We start from the raw sequence: 1,850 nt of genomic DNA, 5'->3' as shown, positions 1-1,850 counted from the left end.
GCGTAAACTTCTAACATTCACGTGTATCAGACTCAGTTTTCGATCGCTATTGTCGTTTTCTGCTAACAAGTGTGCGATAAGACTCTCCCATTCTTGAATGGTGACGAATGTGCTTTCCATTTCTATGTTATCTTAGCTAAGTCTCCTTCGCATTCGATGCGAAGAGCACCGGCGCATTCTTTTTGCCTCACAAAGATTTTACCGTTTCGCACCCACACAAACTTATATGACTTTGCTTTTGCGCATTCCTTAGTAGCCCACAGCAAGTTTTTCAGTGTTTTTGTTAGATTTTCGTTAATATAAATTTTTTCATTCCGTAAGGTCACGCGCTTTGTCATCCAGAGGTCCCGTGTTCTCCTTTCCACGAACCTCACCAGGATTGGCGCTGTTGTTCCTTCCCTCGCCCCTAGGCGGTGAGCAGCCTCAACGTCCTCAGGGGCAAGTTGCGGCAGCTCGAGTTTATCGGCCAAGTTCTTTACAACTTCTAACATATTCTCGTTTGGTCGTTGGGCGATTCCATGAATTTCGATATTTTTGCGCCGGGAGTACTGCTCCGCATTATCCACTGCTCTCTTTAGTTCCCTGATTTGCAGGTCCTGCTCGGCCACTTTAGCTTCTAGTTGACCCGTCCTCTTTGTCAGCTCCTTGATTGTAGCGCACAGCTCATCCAGTCGTTTAAGAAGTTCATCGTACTTCCCTGACAGGGTGCTCATCGATGCATCAATTGCTTCGACAGTTTTCCCATGCGCGTCTAGCTTCGTCATGATTTCATCGTCTTTCCTGCTTTGTTTTTCTAGAGATTTTTCAACGCCTTCCATCCTGTTTAGGATGTCTGTTAGTTTCTTATAGATAGCTTCGTTTGTGGGCAGCAACTTATCTACATTCAGCTCGAGGGAGCCACTCGAAGTTGCCCTCTCCCCTTCTGCGGGGCCGCGCTCATCGGACATTTCATACTGACGGGAAATATGAAGTTTGCACGTGTTACATTTCCACGCATTGACGTTCTCTGCCGTCATTGCCTGCAGGGAATTTTTCGTAACGTAGGAGGTGCTAGGCCAACTCAAAATTAAAGTGTCCTTTAAATGAAGCTATAGCAACATTTTGTGTTGTGATAACAACTGTTCATGGCATGTGCAAATTTATTTTTACGTGACTTGTTTTTATTTTTGATTGCGGCTACTTCTGTTCCAAAATGACGATGCTATGTGGTAATACCCTATGTAAGATACTGTCATAAAGCATAGTGTCTGTCATAACCAGAAATTATTAATGCGAAATTGAATCACAGTCAAGAAGAGAAAATTGCACCCTAAAGGACCCCTGTAAAAAAAAATGCAAACAGTTTGTAAGGGACGCAAGTGCCAAAAAAATAAATTTTGCGCAAAAACATTTTTTAGCAATATTGACGGCGCGAGATTAATTTTCTATTAATTCCATGACGTCACGGAATGGTAATACGCAATTTTTCCCTCAAAAAGATTGGCATACCATTTCTCCACCTCAACGCGATGGCCCCCCTAGGCAGAGATACAATAGTAAGGGTGCAGGCGAGCTGGTGGATATTAACCATGTTGAATATACCTGAGACTGGGGTAGAAAAGAACATAAAAGTCGAAGAAAAGAACATAAAAGGTCGAAAGTCCTCCTTTCCCGTTCTGTTTCTTCGACTTTTATGTTCTCTTCTACCCCAGTCTCAGGTATATTCAACATGGTTCCCCTAGGCAATCCACCTCTCCTCCCCGCACCCGAAAGAAAACAAGTGGAAAGGACGTGATTACCGACTAAATCGCATCTCGCGCAATCACTAACTATTTTAGCAGTGACCCATGACCTGTTGTTTTTCTTTGTTT

The 1,850-nt window shown here is 43.5% G+C and overlaps 1 protein-coding gene across 1 annotated transcript; it reads right to left on the bottom strand.

Moving 5' to 3' along the window:
* Positions 1 to 248: 248 nt before the first annotated feature.
* LOC115309009 lies at positions 249 to 1,016 on the bottom strand (the record flags this gene model as incomplete). The annotated part of the gene is made up of 1 exon (XM_042292959.1): positions 249 to 1,016. A coding segment is annotated over exon 1 (768 nt), but the record flags the coding sequence as incomplete, so codon positions are not given.
* Between the last annotated feature and the right edge of the window lie 834 nt (positions 1,017 to 1,850).

Source organism: Ixodes scapularis, unplaced genomic scaffold (genome assembly GCF_016920785.2).
Source record: "Ixodes scapularis isolate PalLabHiFi unplaced genomic scaffold, ASM1692078v2 PGA_scaffold3__209_contigs__length_174095766, whole genome shotgun sequence".
NCBI classification, from domain to species: domain Eukaryota; kingdom Metazoa; phylum Arthropoda; class Arachnida; order Ixodida; family Ixodidae; genus Ixodes; species Ixodes scapularis.
Note: the sequence above shows the minus strand (reverse complement) of the source record. Positions and strands in the feature narration are given on the sequence as shown.